Here is an 18,709-nt window from a genome sequence, read left to right as displayed (position 1 = left end):
ATTATATTATTAACATCTGTTGTAAACTGCCTTATCATTCCAGTTAAAGGCAGGGTATAAATCTTTTAAATTAAACTTGTAATATTTATATTCACCAATATTCATAATAATTTAAACACACACACACCATCCAATAAAAGAGACAAATCAAATCAACAAGGATTTCACCAAAACCAGCACAACAAAAAAGAACAAAGGCCAGCAACATTAAAGAGCTAAGGCAGCTTTAGCTTGAACTCTGAGTCAAAAAGATTTGAACTTGAAGAAGAAGAAGAAGAAGAGTTTGGATTTGATATCCCGCCTTTCACTCCCTTTAAGGAGTCTCAAAGAGGCTAACATTCTCCTTTCCCTTCCTCCCCCACAACAAACACTCTGTGAGGTGAGTGGGGCTGAGAGACTTCAAAGAAGTGTGACTGGCCCAAGGTCACCCAGCAGCTGCATGTGGAGGAGCGGAGACGCGAACCCGGTTCCCCCGATTACGAGACTACCGCTCCTAACCACTACACCACACTTGGACAACAAGTTGGGCAGCTTTGATCTATGGGAAAAGAATGGCCTTTTGAGAGCCATTTTTCTTATAAACACAGCATCCTCATAATCTGCCTTTAGTGTCAGTACATCTTATGACCAGTTCCCAATCTTCCAGTACCTTCAAATAAGGGGATTTTTTCAGTCTAAAATGCAAAGGATACAGGCAGTGCTTTTTTTCTTAAAAAATGTTTAGGGGTACTCTCATTTTGACTCAAGAAAACCACAATTTTATAGTTCAAATTGGGAAAAATAAATACAGTAAATGGACAAAAGTACAGAGATTCACAAAATGTTTTATCTCAGGGTCCAACTAAAACAGTGGTAGTTAACACAGTGTCCTCCAGATGTTGTTGGACTTCCAACAGCCCCAGCCAGCATGGCGGGAACCACAATGACTACTATTAGTTTAAGGAAAGGTGCCCTATCGATTAACTTTTGATTTATATAATTGTTGTTGGCAACCGTCTGTACTGAGAGACAATGGAGTGCTCCTCCGGAGGTTAAGTCAAACCACTGCGTTAACAGCACCAAAGTGTGTATGGATGTCCTGGGTTGCCCAAATAAAAAAAATTCCTTCCTGTAGCACCTTAAAGACCAACTAAGTTAGTTCTTGGTATGAGCTTTCGTGTGCATGCACACTTCTTCAGATACACGTATCTGAAGAAGTGTGCATGCACACGAAAGCTCATACCAAGAACTAACTTAGTTGGTCTTTAAGGTGCTACAGGAAGGAATTTTTTTTATTTTGACTTATGGCAGACCAACACGGCTACCTATCTGTAACTGGGTTGCCCAGACATCAAGACCCCACGCTCAGCCTTGATGATGTGGTCCAAAGGAAAGCACAGCAATATGTTTGGCACCAACTTGGCTGCAGGTGTTGGTGGAAGGAGGCATACAAAACGCCATCCCACCATCTTATGGGCTCCACTCGGGATTAGCCTACCTTAGCTTTTTCTTCTTCCGAAGATACCAGCAAGCCACTGTAGGTTTAGGATCAGAGTTGTCCTTCTCCTAGATGGGCTACCTTCTCAGGCCGATGAGCCCCATGTGCCCCCCACTTCCCTCTACAGCATGTACAGAAGCCACCTTCTTGACTATTGATCCCACTATTGGTCTCATTCACTAGAGCCTGTCTTCGCATGCAGCAGAAGTCCCTAACTCACTGAGGATTTGAGATCCATCATCTACCCTCACCTGGTTTAGCTGGCCAGCAGTTTCCTAGTGACAGCCCACTGACAGCTTCTTGGAGCCACAGGTGTGAGCGGAGTGCAGGGTGGGGACCAAAGGTGGACAAATCATCATCACCATAGAATCATAGAATTGGAAGGGACCCTGAGGATCATTTAGTCCAACCCCTGCAATGCAGGGCTATGCAGCTGTTTCATACAAGGATCAAACCTGCAATTTTGGCATTATCATCATCATGCTCTAACCAACACTGTCCATCTGCCTAGGTTGCCGCAGTCACTCTACAAACTACCCCAGAAGGAGCACAACATGTACCACTCTCCTAATGCCTCATACACATAATTGTGTGCTTAATATAACACCGTTCCAAGTTACAGAGAATCCTAGAATGGTAGCACTGGAAGGGATCGCCAATGGGTCATCTAATCCAGCCCCCTGCAATTCAGGAATCACCGCTGAATAATCCCTGACAGCTGGCCATCCAACCTCTGTTTAAAAACCTCCAATGAAGGCAAGTCCATTCTGGAATGTACTATTATCACTATTAGCATGTTTTATGTCTTTCAAAGAACTTACAGCAACTTTTATACTCCAAATCATGGAATATTTTGTATAAGGGCACCTTTCTAAAAAAGAATGGTCTTCCACCCCATCCCTGCAATCTTTCTGGACAAAGCCTAACGCAACTCTCTTGTGAGAAAGGTCTAGGAATGGCCACAGAGAAGGCCCTGTTCCTTCTGGAGGTTGATTTAGCCTCTACACAGGAGTTTTCCTCAAGCCTCTGCCATTCCATTTAAGCTCTCCCAACTCCTTGGAAACTAAGGCGCCAACTGAGCTCCAGCCGATGGGAGATATCGTCCACAAGTATATCAAAACCATTTAAACAAAACAAGAAACCAGACGTGTTTGCCAGATTTCAATGGGATGCTGACAGGATGAACATTCCTTTACCAAGCCAATGAAAAATCCACATATTAAACCACAATTTCAAGGACACAAACCCCCAATAAACTCTATTTTAAATTGTATAACAAATTCCAAGTGTCTGGGGCTGTACCATAAGGAAGCCAAGAGGAAGAGGAATGTCTGGAGAGCCATGCAACTGTTCGCCTGCCACAATGTTCCTTCATTGTACAAGCTGCATAGGGGAAATAACACTGCTTTCCCCTTCTTTAGTGTCTTTGAACCAGCAGTACCCATGACATCAGTCCGCTTCACTATCTCAGATCTTTGTAGGATCCTGATGCACCACCTGTCTCCACATGTACCTGCCCTCACAACCAAGATCCTCAAGGGTTCCTGTTCCAGGTTCATATGATGTTTGCCAGGGGTTACCCTGGGAGAAGCCCTTCTTAGTGGAACTGCCCTATGGAATGCTCTCTCAAGGGAGCCTCACCTGGTGCCTACTGGTTAAAGGCAAGGAGTTTTAAAAAATATATATATCTGACCTTGGCTGGATTTGTTGTTTTTGTGCTGCACCCAATGATTTTATGTTTTTCTTTGCTATATTTCTGCATGGTTTTAATTTGTATGTTTTAAATGTGTTTCTAAGTGTTGTATGCTGCTCTGGGTATTTTATTAATCTGTGTGGTATAAATTCCTTAAGTAGTAAATATATTTGTGCATAACTGACAGATTCCCACTGTCTGACTGGTATTTTACTAGTTCCACCAGCCAAAAGTTTTTCTTTCCTATTTTCACAAGGGCCACGTGCAATAATAAACCCTTAGGAAGTTGAAGAATCAATCCAGAGGAAGCAGGCTAATCTGCATTTGCTAGAAAGCTGATGCTTCAGATAACTATCGCATTACGGAACAGGTATCAAGAACGACTGCCGCAAGCTACTTGACACATGAAGAGGCAACATTTGGCTCCATAACCAGCAGATACTCACTGAAGGTCTTGCAGATGTCAGACACAGCTTTGAAGACTCGATCAGAAAAGTTCACTTTCACCTTCACGTACTTCATGTTGGGGAGCTGAAGTCGGAGGAGTTTGTGCTGAGGAGTAAACTGTAGTTTGGCATCTGCCTGTATTCCATACTTATCCAAGGTCCAGTGAGTTTTAAGGAGCCATGTTCTCTTCTTTTCCCACCACAAGGCGTGGTCGGACCAATCTTTCTTGACGTCTAGGACAGCAAAGATAAAAAGATTAGGAAACAAACAGAAAAATCAAGTGAATTCAGTCTATACAGGTTACTGAAATATTTCTTTGGCTACAGAGTCATAAGCTGTTACTTCTACAGAGTGATAATTAAATGGTACTGATTTTTATTTTTTAGGACAGTTATTCTTCAAACAGCTTGAAGTCATATAAGTGCTAATATACTATTTGGAAGCTGCATTATTGAACATTTACTCTTAAGGTGGCTAAGCAGCAGATAAGGCCAAAAGAGGTAATAATTTCAGCTCATCCAATGATAATACTATTTGGTCATGTACACAAGACCCAGAGAACAAAACTAGTATCGGGTCCAGACACAAGAATTCAGTTTCCTTCAGCCCAGAAAACAATTATATGAAGCAAAACTTCATCCCTCTGCCCCCCTCCGGAAGTACTTATTAGCATGTAATAAATATTCTGAATATATTTGTGCAGGTCTATCCATATGCAAAGGTAAGGTGGTGCTTGCCAGTGCATTTTTCAACCTCAGAAGAATAGCTTACATTAGATAATTGGCTGTGAAAAAGGTGAGTCTTTGCAAAAGAGATGTTCAAAAGGAAGTGAGGTTGGCACATCAAAGCCTTTATCGGTCTTACCAGGTTCATGTTTCAAGATTCATTTATTACAGCATAAAGGTAACTTGTTCCAAAGTAATTCTGCACATTTTAACATAGAAAGTTGCATAACTTATTTCCAAACTGTGGTGTTGTGAATCTAAGCTAGTCTGGGTTTGGCCAGAGCCTGGCTACAACCCCAAATACACCACTTTTGAGTTCCATGATGGAACAGAGGTGGGATATCAATAGCACGTTGCCAACCCAAATTCTTACAATAATCTACTCAGCCAGATTAAAAACAGGTTGGGTGGAATTTAGTGTAGTGATATAATTGTTCCATCAACGCAAGCTTTTTTGTTTGCCAGAAAAAATGAACACCCCACGCCCCACAAACACTGTTCTAGGGTTTCTCCAGATTCTCTCCCCTCTCCCTTTCAATTCTGATAGGGCAGTGAGGACATGATGGGGCAGGAACCACCATTGGTTAATGTGCCTGTGTGTGCTTCCACTAATAAGACTCATTAGTTGACTCCTAGCCACTGATCCGAACAACCCAATCACAAAACTAAATATAGATGTGTGACGATGTAAATTCATTTTACGCAAATGCTCACAGCCTGCCAATAGGACCTGTCCTCCTTATTTAAGGGGTCTAACATTTGATCTCTTATTTAAGAACCATTGTTGGCTGATGGCAGTTTCCCAAGGACACTACAGAGCACAGCTGAGCTATGTGAGGGAACTACCAGGCAACTGGCTAGTAATGGTAGCATTCTAAGGGCAGCGCTGAGCGTATACAGTGGTACCTCTGGTTGCGAACAGGATCTGTTCTAGAGGCCTGTTCGCAACATGAAAAGAACGCAACCTGTGTGCATGCGCGGGTTGCAATTCGCCCTTTCTGCACATGTGTGTGACATCATTTTGCGTGTCTGCGCATGTGGCAAAACCCGGAAGTAACCCTTTCCGGTACTTCCGGGTCGCCGCGGGATGTAACCTGAAAGAAAGTAACATGAAGTGGACGTAACATGAGGTATGGCTGTACCACAATTCCATGTTTGGCACATAATTCAACGTCCTAAAAATCTCAGCTTTCATTAGTATAAAAAGTTTCTATTCATGATGGCTGCTTGAAAATGTGTGGGAGCATTTGATGAAAGCTGGCCAAACAGGATTTCTAGTGGTTGTTGCCTTCCAAGGCTTCTTGCTTCTGCCTTAGCTAACAAAATTGGAATTATGGCAAAGTATGAAAACCGCCCCTACAACCCACAGAACCTTTCTTTGCCCAATGCAGATTTTGAATTACTTTTCAACGAGTTTTAACCAAGTGCATGCAACCCTGGCTCAGAGCTATTTAATGGCTTAGGACAGTGGTTTTCAACCTGTGTGCTGTGGCACCCTGGGGTGCCTTGAAGGATGGTCAGGGGTGCTGCATCCCCTCCTCTGATGCCCTCTCATGTCTCTGCCTCCCAAAGGCTTGCATGGCTATTTGTTGCAGCAGCCCTGGCTACAAGCTCTGCCTGGACTCAAAAAGGTTGAAAACCTCTGGCTTAGGAACATCAGAATCCTTTGCAAATTTAAAGTAAGAAGTGCTCTATGATAAGAGAGGAAGGGCTTATCTACACACAGAACAAGAAACTGTTTAAAGGGACACAGTGAAGGCGTTACACCACCACAGCAGCTAAATTAAAGGTCATAAGAAATATAAAGCAGTTAAGATTCTACTTCCTAACAAGAAAACATTTTTAGAATTATTGAGAAACACATGATCTTTCTGAAAAGCTTAACTTGGGCAGAGAGGAAAAGGGAAGGCACAGTTGGTTCTAAAGACATCAAAGCACTGACATCATAAAAACAACAAATTCTTTAAAGAGAAAGAGAAGCAAGTTCTGTTGGTGCAATATAGCTGGACATCAGGAGTGGCAGCCAGGATACTCTACCATCAAATTAAACAAAACCAAATATAGAAAAGCATGCAGCTTGCAACGAGGCTTGGCTGCTCTCAGAGAATTCTGTCAAATGACTATGATGAACTGTGGGCCAAACTTCTGCTTCTCTGAAAAACACTGAGGGTGGAGGAATGGTCTTGGCACTGAAACAAGCTTTCTGCATCACCAGCACTTCTGCTGCTTCAGGTTTAGATATATGTGGCAGATTCCAGATTGCCGTCCTCAAGAGCAGTTTGATCTAAAACAAATACAAACTTCTAAATTCACCATTTCCAAGCATTCTATGATAATTGTTTCCAAGACTACTGGTATACAATGGCCCACGTACAGACGTAACAGACATTGGGCTGGAACATATCTTACAGTAAGCCACAGTAGGAAAGAAACCATTGCTTACTGTAAGTGAGCTAAATGCTGGTGCATACTTCTCAAATGTATACTACACTTCACTCTGTCTTGTCCAGTGCTGGGAGAAACAAACCACAAGACTTGACCTAGCTTTACGTGAGGCCAACATTCCTAGTTTGTCCCAAATGAAAAACAAGTACCGTACTATGCCTTGGCCTCTACTAATCAGCTTGCATGGAGATAAACAAACCATGAATGTTGGTTCACATGTAATTCCAAGCCAAGCTTCATGGTTTGTTTCTCCCAGTTCCAGATCAAGATAGTATAGATGTCCATATCTAGAGGAGTTTTCGTGCATTAGCTTTTCCAATACCCAACTGCAATACAGAATGCCCCCGTTTCTGTACCCATGGGCAACCGAATTTCAACCCAAAAGAAAACAAGTCTCCAACACTCATAAGCTCCCTTTAAGTTCTGCTACTTAAAAACCATTAATGCCATGTTTCCATTTAAAAGCGCAAGGGATCTTTATAAACTTTTCTCTAAGCCAGAACACTACAAATTTTCAGTGGGAAAAGGGAACCGGAAAGTCTCAACTGGATGAGGCATCTGAATGCCTTATTTCAAGGCACTGAAGAGCACAGAACCAACTTCAACTGTTGCATAGTGGCAGAGGCTGGTTCATGAACCAAGAAGTCTATAGTTCTAATCTTGCCTTTGGAATGAGTTCATTAGATGGCCATAAACAAACCTCTCATCCTTCCATTGAGGCTAATACTGACATACCTTACAAGGCCGAATACTCTAATACACACCAAACATAATTTATTGCATTAGAATGCCTAGTTTTTGTTCACTGGGTTTTTATTTTAAGAGGCATTTGACACACAAAGCAGTATGGGTGCATTTCCAGACCATAATAACAGTTGCTAACTATGTTTTTAGGAATGCAAGTAGCAGCCCCAGTCATTCCATTCTATGATATCCAGCCACCCATCCAACAAAACATTGCTGATTTACATTTCATTCTACTCTCTCCAAAGCTCATAGCTTGATCACAAGTAGTCATGCTGACTTAAATGAAGTTAGGAGAAAATGTTCCAAGTAGGGATACTTGAAGGAGACACACATTCCTTAAAAGAAAATGTTATCAGCACAGCAAATGGAAGAGTCATAAATAGGAGACACACGAGATAAGAATTAACTTTGGATTTTTTTAAGAGTTCAGAATGCTTGTACTTTGGTCCTGAAAATGGGTGGGTTGGAGAATACGAAATTTAGCAGGGCAGACACACAATCGCAAGGTCAGGGTGGTCCAACACATGGCCTATGGGCCACATGAGACTTGCGAGGCCTTTTTTGGTGGCCTTTGACAACAATGTCAGTAATTAGAAGAAATATACAGCAGCAGAAGTTGTTGGAGAAAGCCTGCGTAAGTTACGCACTCCACTTCTCACACTCCCCCTTATGATACTTGTCTTGGTGCCTAGCTCTCAACTTACTTGTAGCCAAGGCAAATTTTGCAACCTGTACAGTAATAAAGCCTGCCAATGTTCCGAATTCCCTGGGCTCTGGGAGCATGTCCAATTACGGCCAAGTGAATATGTCTTGTTGCCAGGTTTGGCGACTGACATCTCCACCATTTGGCTGGTGTGCAGCTGCGTTTTCTGCTGCCATGCACACCCCCACATGCCCCAGCACCAAGACGCTGGTGCACGACAGTGTGCTGGCCGATCTGTGGAGATTTCTTGCCAGTTTTATTCTAGATCATTTTATTTGATGTTTTAATGTGTTGTAAACTGTGTTGAGATTTAAAGCAGTATAGAAATGAAATGAACATCAACCCTCTGGGAGGGGAGGAGAATGGCAACTAGACAGACTGTTGTGGCAACTGTAATCTAGGCTTAAGGTGCCATTTGGTGATTAGTTTATATATCTGTGTTTTCCATACTGAAGCATGTGCCCTGGAAGTCGCTCTTCTCCTCAGCCCCTGCTGCTTTGCTGCCAACGCCACCCGCAGTCTACCTTGTGGCGGTTCACACACTGCCTATTTCAGTCAAAGCCTTGGTTGCCTGCCTCAGTGGCAGCTACGGTATCTGATGCAGCGGAACGCGGGTCTCTGGCAATGGCAGACAAACTTGGAGGGAAGGGAAGGAACTAAAAAACAGAGGGATTTTCCACATGGAGGGAGGGAAAAAAAGCAAGGTGGGTCTCTCTCTTCAGTGAATTGGTGCGCCTGCTGAATGCACTTCTCAGCAAAGACGAGGAGCCAACAGAATGCAGTGTGTGAGCTCCTTCTCTGTGGATGGGACTCGCTTGCCAGTCCAGAGCTATCATGTTTTCTCTCAAAGGCTTTGGAGGCACAAGACTCCCTGGAAGCCCCACCCTGTGAACTTGGCAGCCTCCACCCCTCTGTGTGGGGTTATTTATCAGGTGGTAAGCGAAAGGAGATATTGGTGTGCCTAAACAGCCCACTTTCGTATGCCACTGGAAAGAAGTTGTTCCAGGGCTGAGCCCTGAGATGGTTTGGGCTTGTCTTAAGCCCCTCTTGAACCACTGCTTGGTTCCTTCTCCACTCAAAGAGGTGTAGAGCTACTGTGGGTACAGTCTGTCCTGTCTATGTGCACACATTATGATGGCACAGCTGCCCTCTCAGCCCTTTACCCTAGAGTAGAGGGGGTGGGTGTTCTGTCAAGACCGCTCTGATCAGCCCCTTCCATCTGCCACTAATAGATAACAGAGCAGGGCATGCTCTCTTTCCCCTACCACAGTACAGAAGGGAAGGAAAGAGAAAATGAAATGAAACGCAAGCAGCGTAGGAGGATTCTGTCCAGCTGTAGTAGCTTGGGGTTCGGGATAGCATGGAACAGACATTACTTTGTATGTCATGCTATTTTAGGATATTAAATCTATTAATTGTGCACTTAATTATATTTAATTACATATCTTTATATTAATTATTACCTATATTGTGAACACTTAAATTTATGATATGGAAATTTAAGTGGCATCCAGGTTCTGTGTCAAAGTACTCTTGCAGCCCGCTTGGTCTGAGAGGTTGGATTGCCCTGCTCCAGTTGATGCTGGGACTCCCAGCTCCCAATATCCTGACTATTGACCATGCTGGCTGAGACTGACGAGAGCTGAGAGCCCAACAATATGTGGAAAGTCACTAGTTCCACACCCCACTACATTTTTCATCTTCTGTTTTGGAAGAGAGTGTTGGTGGTATTGTTTGTTTGTAGTCACTCGGCATTAATTTGGTTAATTAATTTGTGTAATCTCACTGTATACAAGTTGTACAAGTGACAATAAAGTATTTCAATTAAGCAGCATCTTAAACTACTGCAGAAGAAATAAGCACAGAATTTCCCCCCTCATTTGGTGAAGAGCATATTTAAAAACGGAGAATTATATGCTAATGTTCTTGCATAGTCTTAACTGCACTACCTTTCAGCCTTCTTCCCCAGCCCCGTATGATCCTCTCTCAGAGGCAGAGAAATACAGATAGGTACAGTGGAACCTCAGTTCCCGAATGCCTCAGTCAATGTACATTTCGATTCTGAATGCGGAAAACTTGGAAGTAAATGCTTCTGTTTTCAAACATTTTTCGGAACCCGAATGTGCAACGCGGCTTCCACTGGCTGCAAGAAGCTCTAGCAACCAATGGGAAGCCGCTCCTTGGTTTTCGAACGTATTGGAAGCCGAACGGACTTCCAGAATGGATTTCGTTTGAGAACTGAGGTACCATTGTATTTGTACGTATTTTAGAGTGAATGGGGATATACATTCAAATTATTTTATTCAATTTTCAAACATAAAGTAAAGAAGCACATAACCAACATATCAACAAACAATATTAAAAAGATAAGAAAAGAAAAAAAGAAGAAGAAGAAAAAACAACTGTTCATAATATCTTTATATAACTAACTGGACTTCCTCACATCTCCCTACCCTGCATTCTCTATAATAAAGATACCAGCAAATTATTATCTTGTTTCAAATCTTATTTTATACCTCTCAAATATTATACTTCTAATCTTAAATTAATTTTAACAATTATTTGAAACTTAAGTTGAGCATAATATTATTTTAAGTTTTGACCTTTTCTTGCATATCACTTAATTTTCTAAATCTTTCAGAAGAGTTGCTGGAACTATACTTTTCTAAGTCATGCAATTTCTTAACATTCATACAATTTGTATTGTTTTTGTAAATAGTCTTTAAACTTTCAGACATTCAGACAAACTTGAAGAATAGTTGCCCTGAAAATCATATGCTGCCATTTCTGGAGGCATTAAAAGTTATTATATGAGATTTGACTGGGAGGTTACCCAAAGCCACCCCACCCCCCCCCCGCTAACCCTTTCATGAGAGTAACTTCTGTCTGCAGTCATCATCAAGAGGCCCTGGGATTTGGGAATGGAACGTCAATGTGGCTCAGCCCCCTTCCCTTCAGTGGCTCAGACTCAAGAGACCTTGAGTGCTCCTGGATGATTGCCACAAAAGCTTTCTACACAGTGACACAAGGCTGAGGACTCCTCTAACAGGTCTGATGCAGCCACTGTCATTCATGCCTTTGCAACAAACATTTGATGCTTGTTCCACAGCTTTTGAATTCTTCCTTTCTTGGCCTCTACCAATGCCCAACAATCTTCCAGAGGACAATTTGAAGCTTTTGTTGAACAAGCATTTGGAAGTCAGATTAGAACATTTTTAAGATAATAAACACAATTTCCCAACATTGCTTTTCTAATATTTTATGTGGCAATTTTATTTCTATACTATTGTAACCTGTAGTGAGTATAGAGAAGAATATGTTGGAGGAACTGGACACAGAGGAAAGGGTTGATTGCATCCATGGGCACAAATTACCCCATGTATGAGAGATTAAAGGTCAGCCAAGCCAGCTGCAAGGGTCCTGTGCCTTCTATATAAATGATTAAGGCACAATCAGTGAGTCTGTCCATGAGTTGGAGTCTGTGTTACATCTGGAAGCTGGAGCAACAGAGCTACCGTATTTTGCGCCCCATAGGACGCACTGGCCCATAGGACGCACCTAGTTTTTTTGGGGGGGAAGAACCAGGTTGGGGAACAGCGGGAAGGCGCGCTCCGCCTCCCCACTGTCCCCCGAGCTTGTGGGGCTGGCGATGGGGAGAAGTGCGCTGAGCCCGGGACTGCAGGCAGCTCTGCGCAGCCATTGGGAGCCGGGCGGGACTTCGCGCCTGGCTCCCGATGGCCGCGCAGAGCTGCACTGAGCCCAGGACTGCAGGCAGTTCTGCGCAGCCATCGCAGCCGGTCTCTCAAGGGTTGTGCAGAGCTTCCTGAAGCCTGGAGAGCGAGAGGGGTTGGTGCACACCGGCCCCTCTCGCTCTCCAGGCTTCAGCGAAAGCCTGCATTCCCCCCATAGGACGCACACACATTTCCCCTTCATTTTTGGAGGGGGAAAAGTGCGTCCTATAGGGCGAAAAATACGGTACTTTCTACTTGTATCTATCTGAATAAATATCTGCAAAGCCTACAAGCTATATGTATAGATCATTTTCCAGCCTAATCTTCCACAGCAGTAAACTATTTCAGACTTTGCTTCATGATGACTTGAGTTGAGGGCAACTTCAGCTATGTGGGTATCTCACCTCAGATTTCCAACAGATGATAAATCAAATAACTAAGAATTTGCTTTATTAATGGTCATCATGGGCTCATTTCCCCCTAATAATACTGATGTAGAAATCCCTGTCTACGGCCATACTACCCTGAACACGCCCGATCTCGTCTGATCTCAGAAGCTAAGCAGGGTCAGGCCTGGTTAGTACTTGGATGGGAGACCGCCTGGGAATACCGGGTGCCGTTGGCTTTTGCCTCCTTGGGACGCGGGTGGCGCTGTGGGTAAAACCTCGGCGCCTAGGACTTGCTGATCGCATGGTCGGCGGTTCGAATCCCCGCGGCGGGGTGCGCTCCCGTCGTTCGGTCCCAGCGCCTGCCAACCTAGCAGTTCGAAAGCACCCCCGGGTGCAAGTAGATAAATAGGGACTGCTTACTGGCGGGAAGGTAAACGGCGTTCCGTGTGCTGCGCTGGCTCGCCAGATGCAGCTTGTCATGCTGGCCATGTGACCCGGAAGTGTCTGCGGACAGCGCTGGCTCCCGACCTATAGAGTGAGATGAGCGCACAACCCTAGAGTCTGGCAAGACTGGCCCATATGGGCAGGGGTACCTTTACTTAGAAATCCCTCACTTCGCTTTTCAATAGTCGCTGAAAGGAAGGCCAGACAGTTTTTCACGGTAAGCAACACCCTTTTCACTTGAGCAGATACTGTTCCCCAGGGGCAGTTCATAGCTCAGAAGAATTGCCGAAAGTCACCAAGGGAGTGGGCTGTATACTTTTCGTGCAATGGACCCAAAAGATGCTGCTGGCAGCAGCCGCCCTCAAGATCCCTCAAACCAAGCCAGAAACCCGCAAACAGCTTAGCAACCGTTCTTTAGAAACTGTTCTATAAACCACAACAAATTACAATTAAATTAGCCTTTTAAAAAATATAGGCTCAGTTCCCTAGAAAGTTATGGATAAATAACTCTGGAACTCTGGAAATAGAAACAACAAAGTCACAGTCTTAAGAGGAAGCTACTGATTTGGGCTGGGTCTAAACTACAACCCAACTGTTTCCTGCCTGCGGTATAACAAAACCAGTACTTTAGGATTGCTAAGAAGACTGCAATCTTTCAGACCAAACCAGTTCTCAGTGCTGTTTCTGTCTTCTTGTAAGGAAACGTCTAAGATTATTCTATTCTATGCATGCAGTTAATTTGAAAGGAGCAAGATAAACTGTTCTGTCCTCTTGGAAGTAAACAGAACTAAATGAACTGATAACAAGAGACAGCAGATATCTATAGGAATTCCCTCTAATAGTTTTGGCAGCAGAAAGGGCTAGGAAAAGAGCAAACTATTTGTCATATGACTCCTGCAATTTAAAAATATTTTAAAAATCCTACTTCTATGACCCCTGCCTGAGTATTTCCTTTAAACTTGTAGCCCCTGAATGACTAATTCAGTTATAAATGTTTCCTGTTACTATTTAATTGTAAAAAAAATTGTCCCATTTTGAAAACCAAGGTTATGGTAACAGAATGTACATTTTAAATGACATAATGAACTATTTAAGGCAAAATGAATATTTTCTTTCTAACAGCTTGTACAGAACCTTGGTTCTCGAACGCCTTGTGACTCAAACGTTTTGGCTCCCGAATGCCGCAAACCCAGAAGTGTTCCAGTTTGTGAACGTTTTTTGGAAGTCAAACATCCGATGCGGCTTCCGATTGAGTGAAGGAAGCCCCTGCAGCCGATCAGAAGCTACGCCTTGGCTTTCGAAAGTCGAACAGACTTCCAGAATGGATTCCATTCGAGAACCAAGGTACGACTGTACTACGTGGGCAAGGTTCACCTAACCAGTCCTATCAGCGAAAGCTGTGCACAAGATCTTCCATTTGCACAACATGCAGCTACGGTAATGCCTCGCCTCTCCAAAAAGTTATGGGCGAATGTGATGCTAACAACCAATACCAAGATGATGCTCTACCAGATGTGCATGTTGGGCATGCTGCTTGCTTTGTAGTAGAGACACATGGACAACTTACACCTGGCCAGGAGTGATGCCTCAATACCTTCCACATGTGCTGCATAAGGAAGATTTTGGGCACCACATGGCAAGACAAGAGTCTCAAACAAAGATATGCTCTTCCAAGTCCACATTCCCAGGATGTTCACTCTCCTGTCTCAGCGACGTCTACGCTGGCTTGGTCATGTACACAGAAGGGAAGATGGCAGGATTCCCAAGGACATGTTCTACAGGGAGCTGACGTCAGGCCCCACGTCCATTGGCAGACCAACTCTTGTGTTACAAAGATGTCTGCGAACGTGACATAAAGGCTAGCAGCATTAACCCCACCACGTGGGAATCCCTTGCAGATGACCATAGTGCCTGGAGACAGACTGTCAGGTTGTATATCTATAACAGTGATCAGAAGAGGAATGACTGCTGGGAGGAGTGCAGAAAGAAATGTCATGCTACACCTGCAGCAGCACAACTGAACGCCTTCATCTGCCCCAGCTGCAATGAAACATGCCTCTCCCGTATTAGTCTCCACAGCCACAGCAGAAGGTGCTGTAACTCTACAACAGTCTGACTTCACCCCAAAGGTGCACTCTTCCACTGTGTCCTGAGACAGAAGGATGCCAACCAATCTTGGCAAGACTCTCTTAATCTAATCTACCACGAAGAATTGTGTGTGGACAGGATACAAGATGTAAATATATACATCCAACACTTTTTAATAAAAACCCATGCAGTAAATATCAATGACATACTAATAATGTCAATGTTCTGGGTATCAAAATACTTATAAATATTAATGGAATGAAGACAGAAACAGCCAAGAGCCAGAGAAGAGCTCTTGAGCAGTGTTTCCCAACCGGTGTTCCGCGGCACACGTTGCCTGGTGTGCCGTGGGAGGGAGGCGGGCGAGTCGGGCGGCGAGAGGCGGGGCGGCGGCGGCGAGGAGAGGCCGCCCAGCGCGGGGCTCTCGCCATCTGCCTGCCTGGCTGCATGTGTGGCGCTGACATCACGGGGCTGTAACGTGCCCCACATAGGCACACGCGGGGTGGCGAGCGAGCTCCCTCCCACATCCCATCGCTGCTCGCTTCGGCCGGCCTACTGGGCTGTCGCAGGCGGAAGGCCTGCGCATGCGCGAGGTTTTCGCGCCTTCGGGATTCCCTTCACGCCTTCCTCCTCCTGGGTCCTTGAGAGCGCGGGAAGCGGCAGCGCGAGACCGGCGTTGAGCCTGGTAGGTATTGCGCTTGCCAAGGCAGTCATTTGGGAAATGAAAACTTGCAAAGCAAGCAACCAGTTCAATCTGAAGTACGTGTATGCTTAATATCCTGTATCTGAAACCTGTTCTGCCCCCTCCCCCACACTTGGTGCCATTTTCATCTACACATGCAGCAGAGTAAGTTGACCCAGAATAGTACCAATTCAGATGGCAGATGGGAGAATGACAGTGCTGAATGCTTTCCCATGTAGAACAGTCCCTGCAAATAAAAACCTAGCATATTTGGAAGAGGGATGCTAGCCTAACCATTACCTTCTATGCTGTTACTATTTTTTTTTTTTTTACATAAGTAAAAAGTGGCCTTTCCCCATCTGGCATGGTGGTGTGCCTCGAGATTTTTTTCATGAAACAAGTGTGCCTTTGCCCAAAAAAGGTTGGGAAACACTGCTCTTGAGTATCTTATGCTGTTGAAATTGCCATTCAGATCCAATTTGAAGCATTTGGACCATTCACTGGTCTGATCCAAAGAAGCTGTTTCTATGTCCTAAACAAATCTATAGCAGTTAAACCAAACCCATCCGTTGGCAGTTGGGGGAAGCTGTGAGCATTGACAAGTCTCAATATTACCATCCTGCCTCCTAACACCCGAAATCAAACAGCATGCTTTTGACCAGTTATTTAAAAGCAACCTTTCACTGGGGGGGGGGGAATCCATTTCACTACAGGCACTGCATAGCAAATACTTTATGTTCAAGGGCAAGTCAACAGCTAGATATTGTGCTTTGCTGCAAATCCTGCCAACTGAGTAAGGAGAGTGCCAAAGCTTGTGTGTCACTTCCTCTTCGGAAAGGACGCTGATGGATGCTTAGCATACAGAGTCATTTGCCTTATTTAAAGCCTGCTTGCTATCATGTCCCCGTTTGTTCCTCCTCCTTTACTTTGACAAACCAGATTCACATGCCTGTGACTTCCTAAGAAGAGGGGGTTTTCCTTCAAGAGGATGCTTACATCAGAGCGGACACATTAAATCACAAGTCTAAAGAACCATGCCAGCAAGCAGCTGACAAACCAAGGAATCTGAAACTCAATTTAACTCAGGCATTGAAGGGCACATTTTTGTCCACCTAAAATAGTTAAGACTAATTAGTAATAAAATTCTAATCATACACACAGTAAGCTGCAGGAAGAACACTATACTAGTGTAATGCAGCCTTTTCTAACCTGGCGCCCTCCATATATTTTAAACTACAGTGTAATGTTTTGGGAGCTGAAGTCCAATCTGGAAGGCAGCAGGCTGGTGAAGGCTAGCTTAGAGCAAGCAAAGAGATTTAATAAAAGCTCTGCTAAATAGCAAGAAGTGCCAGACTCTTAGTCACATCAACAGCACAATCCTATGCATATTCAGAAGTAAATCTTAGGATATTTAGAGAGAGGCTTACTCCTAGGTATGTGCTTTCAAAGTACATTTTCTTTTCTGTTGACCATCACGCTGGCTTCCCCTCATTCAAAATATTAATCAAGGAGCCCAGTTACATGCAGACACCCCAAGGGGATATCACAGTGGAGGTTTCTGTTTCAGTTTCCCAAACTACAGTCCCCTATTCAACAATGCAAATTGTTTATTTTATACCCAGGGGAGCTTTAAAAGCCTTTTGCAATGCAGAAGGGGTGGAAGAATGGAGGGGAATTTGGGGAAATGTTAAAGAAAGCTGCAATTTGCATGCAGATCTCCCTGTAGCCATCTATGGACTTCAGCCAAAAATCCAAATTAAAGAGGGGGGGGGAGGTAGGGCTGAGTGATGAAAGGAAGTTATATAAAAGGCAACAGAGAAAACTGAAGACTTATTCATTGAAATTATAACAACTTTAAATGGAAAAACTGCAATACTGACCATTTGGACTGAATTGTTTTTATTTCTGTTGCTTATAGAAGGTTCATTACAGATTCAACTCAATGAATCTGCAAGCACTCCCTCCATTACAGTAAAACCTCAAGTGCGCGCAAAACTGGTAAATCAATAACACTGCATTTTCTTTGTGTTTTATTCATAAACCTTCCTTCTCTCACCAACCCCCACGTTAATGGGAAAGAGAGAAATCCACCACTAAATGAATGCTTGTGCCCTGAATTTCACACGTTTATTCCTAAGAGAAACACTTGAGCTTGCTATCATCAGATTTCCAGTAACAGAAAGGTACTGAAGGAACAGACTATCTATCTGATTTGCAGGGATTAAAAGTTCAACGAAAAACAGCTGAAAAGGTTAAAGATTGAAAAGCTCCACCGAAATAAAAAATCTAAAAAATGTCTAAAACGAGGGATGGAAGAATGACAATGAAGAAAGAAAGTATCATAAACCACAGCTGTCTTCCTTATTCCAAAATAACATCCACGCCCAAGCAGCATATTGGGCTATTTAAACATCACATTTCCATCATTAATTACTTAATCAGAAAATGAAAGTATTCCTGAACCAGCCTGTGGCAAAAGGTAATATTGCACATTATCTGTGCTACCACTGGATTCTATCCATGATTCGAAACGTGCATCAGATAGGACAGCCAATCTTCTATAAATAGCATTGTAACTTAAGTTTGTTCTCCACGTTGGTCAGATTCAGAGCAGGAAGTTAGTACAATAGCTGTCTGACAAATCACTAGCAACGCATTGAGAATGCTTCCAGGCAGCAGTTTACTGTGAAATAGGTGCTGCTCGTGCATGCAGCTTTTCTGCACTGTCCAAATGACATCATCATCGAATGCCGGCCCATATTTTTTACATTTAATCTGGATTTCCAATTACTGTGGAAAAATTGTTAAGTAAAGATAACTAGTTATATGATATTGCTGGTGTGGAAGCTCATTATCCAATTTGCGGGTAGTGGGTGGTTTTGTCATGTGCAGTGTTCAAAACTCCCATTGTTCTAGACAGGGAATTTCATTAGCTCGAGCAGTTTCTGAGGAAAGGAGGGACCTTTTTCTGCCTCCCCACTTCCAGCCACTCTCTGAAGACTGGAGAAGAGACCCTCTTAAGAATATTAGAGGGGTGGGCAGGGGAAGGACTAGACCATGTGAAAAATGAACATAATATTTTAGCTGCAGTGCATTAATTTTCAGCTTTGTATTCTTGTTATAGAAAAAGCACACTTA

At 43.6% G+C, this 18,709-nt stretch overlaps 1 protein-coding gene across 4 annotated transcripts in view; it reads right to left on the bottom strand.

The window, feature by feature from the left end:
- Window positions 1–18,709, bottom strand: part of FERMT2 (FERM domain containing kindlin 2) — a 91,451-nt gene that overhangs the window by 65,783 nt on the left and 6,959 nt on the right. For all 4 annotated transcript variants that reach the window (XM_082217762.1, XM_082217763.1, XM_082217764.1 and 1 more), the window contains exon 3: window positions 3,617–3,850. In XM_082217762.1, coding sequence (XP_082073888.1) covers window positions 3,617–3,850 — 234 coding nt within the window. The remainder of the gene's footprint in view (window positions 1–3,616; window positions 3,851–18,709) is intronic.

Source organism: Podarcis vaucheri (assembly GCF_965113315.1).
Source record: "Podarcis vaucheri genome assembly, chromosome: 1".
Taxonomy (NCBI): Eukaryota; Metazoa; Chordata; class Lepidosauria; order Squamata; family Lacertidae; genus Podarcis; species Podarcis vaucheri.
The sequence above is the reverse complement of the archived record's forward strand: the minus strand, read 5'-3'. Positions and strand labels throughout refer to the sequence as shown.